At 39.6% G+C, this 1,950-nt stretch overlaps 1 protein-coding gene across 1 annotated transcript in view; it reads left to right on the forward strand.

Annotated features, from left to right (window-relative positions):
* The window catches only part of LOC119572337 (serine/threonine-protein phosphatase 6 regulatory ankyrin repeat subunit C-like), a 12,317-nt gene continuing 10,367 nt past the window's right edge, over positions 1-1,950 (forward strand). Inside the window, exon 1 of the mRNA XM_037919387.1 lies at positions 1-1,950. This exon is cut by the window's right edge and continues 405 nt beyond it. Within this exon, the coding sequence (XP_037775315.1) occupies positions 19-1,950 (1,932 nt within the window). The 5' untranslated portion in view covers positions 1-18.

A 1,950-nucleotide genomic window follows, 5' to 3' on the forward strand; every position in this document is an offset into this window, starting at 1 on the left:
GAAGTGGATGAAGTAAAAATGGAAGGAACTACACGCGAAAGAAACCACATAACCAAATCCTGTAGAGAAGCAATAGCCCTGGAAAGACAACTGCGATTTAGTTCATCAGAGCAGGGTGGTATAGACAGGACGGGATATAGTTCTGTCCATGAAAACCACAAATTAGAATCGAGTAGTGATGAACTAGACAACAATGCTGAAGACTACCCAGAAGCAATAAACAGTGAAAGTGCATTGTCATTCAATGCATCAGTGCAAGTAGTTAGCAAGATGATAGAAATTAATGTTTCCAATGTAAACCACAAGGTAGAATCATCACCCTGTCCAGAAAATAATACTAGCAAAAGTATATCATATCACAGTCCAGATAAAATAACCAGCAATAGTGCATTGCCACTCAATACATCTATTCAGGACGTTAACCCACTAGTTCAAAATGTTAGCAGTAAGACTGATATGAATGCCATCCATATAAACGACAAACAAGAGACTTCTAAAAGTAAATCTAGCAAAAATGCACCATCTTGTCCAGAAAATACTGGCATGAATGTATCACCACCTGACAGGCCATTAGAGCATGACGGTGTTGAGAGGACAGATAATAATGCTATCTATATAAACAACAAAGTAGAGTTAACTGATGGCATAGCAAGCAAAAATGCAATATCACATCTAATTAAGGATACTGGCAAAACTGCTTTGCCAACCAGCCCCTTTGGACAAGATAGCACTGAAAAGACAGAAAATAATGATGTCCATGTAAACCATAAAGTAGAAGCAGCTGACTGTAAAGCAAGCAAAAATGTTATGCCCTGTCCAGAAAATGATACTGGCAAGGCTATTTTGCCAATCAGTCCATTAGGACAAGATGGTACTGAAGAGACAGAAAATAATGCTATCCATTTAAACAACAAAGAATCAGCTGATGGTATAGCAAGCAAAAATGTACTGTCCTGCCCGAATACTGGCAAGGCTGTTTCACCAATCAGTCCATTAGGGCAAGAGGGGACTGAAAGAAAAGAACAAAATGCTGTCCATATTAACAATAAGGTAGAATCAGCTGATTGTAAAGCAGGCAAAACTACACTGCCTTGTACAGAAAAGAATACTGAAAACGTGGCTTCGTCTATCAGTCCATTAGTGCAATATGATGTCGACAGGACAGGGAATGATGCTGTCGAGAGGACAGGAAATGATGCTGTCCATGATGCCAGTAAAGGAAATGGGAATGCACTACCCTGTCAGGAAAAGAAAACCGGTCAGTTAATGAATAATCATTTTGAGCGGGCAGATAATGTTAATGTAAACCATGAAGAGCAATCAGCCAGTGGTGAACAAAATGGTATTCCACCGGTTAGTCCAGAGAAAAAAAATGAGGAGAATGTATATTCATATAATAGTCAGTTAGTTCAAAATGTTATTGAGAAAACTGAGAATAGGGGATCTGTATTAGATTCCAAAAATATGGAAGACATTCATATAGCAGCAAGGAACGGTGATGCAGATGGGGTGCTTAAAATGCTCGAAAAGGGCGAAGACCCCTCTGCTTTTACAAGTGCTAATAACACCCCACTCCATTATGCAGCCTATGAAGGCCATACTGAGGTTGTGAAATTATTACTGGACAGAAAAGCGGACCCAAACATTTTGAATAATACTGGTGACACTCCACTTCATCTTGTTGCAATAAATGGAAAGACTGAAGTTGTAAAAATATTGTGTGAATGCGAATATCTGGATGTAAACAACCCAAGTGCAACAAATGAAACGCTACTTGCATATGCAAGACATGGAGGGGAAAAGCCAATGCTAAATGTTCTTAAGAACCCAGAAACTATTTCACCTGAGGGCAATACACCCCTCCACTGTGCATCACTGGCTGGTCACACAGATGTGGTTCGTTTGCTGTTAATGAAAAATGCAGATGCTAAAGGTGCGACTCCTACCCAA

Source organism: Penaeus monodon, chromosome 4 (assembly GCF_015228065.2).
Source record: "Penaeus monodon isolate SGIC_2016 chromosome 4, NSTDA_Pmon_1, whole genome shotgun sequence".
Classification (NCBI taxonomy): domain Eukaryota; kingdom Metazoa; phylum Arthropoda; class Malacostraca; order Decapoda; family Penaeidae; genus Penaeus; species Penaeus monodon.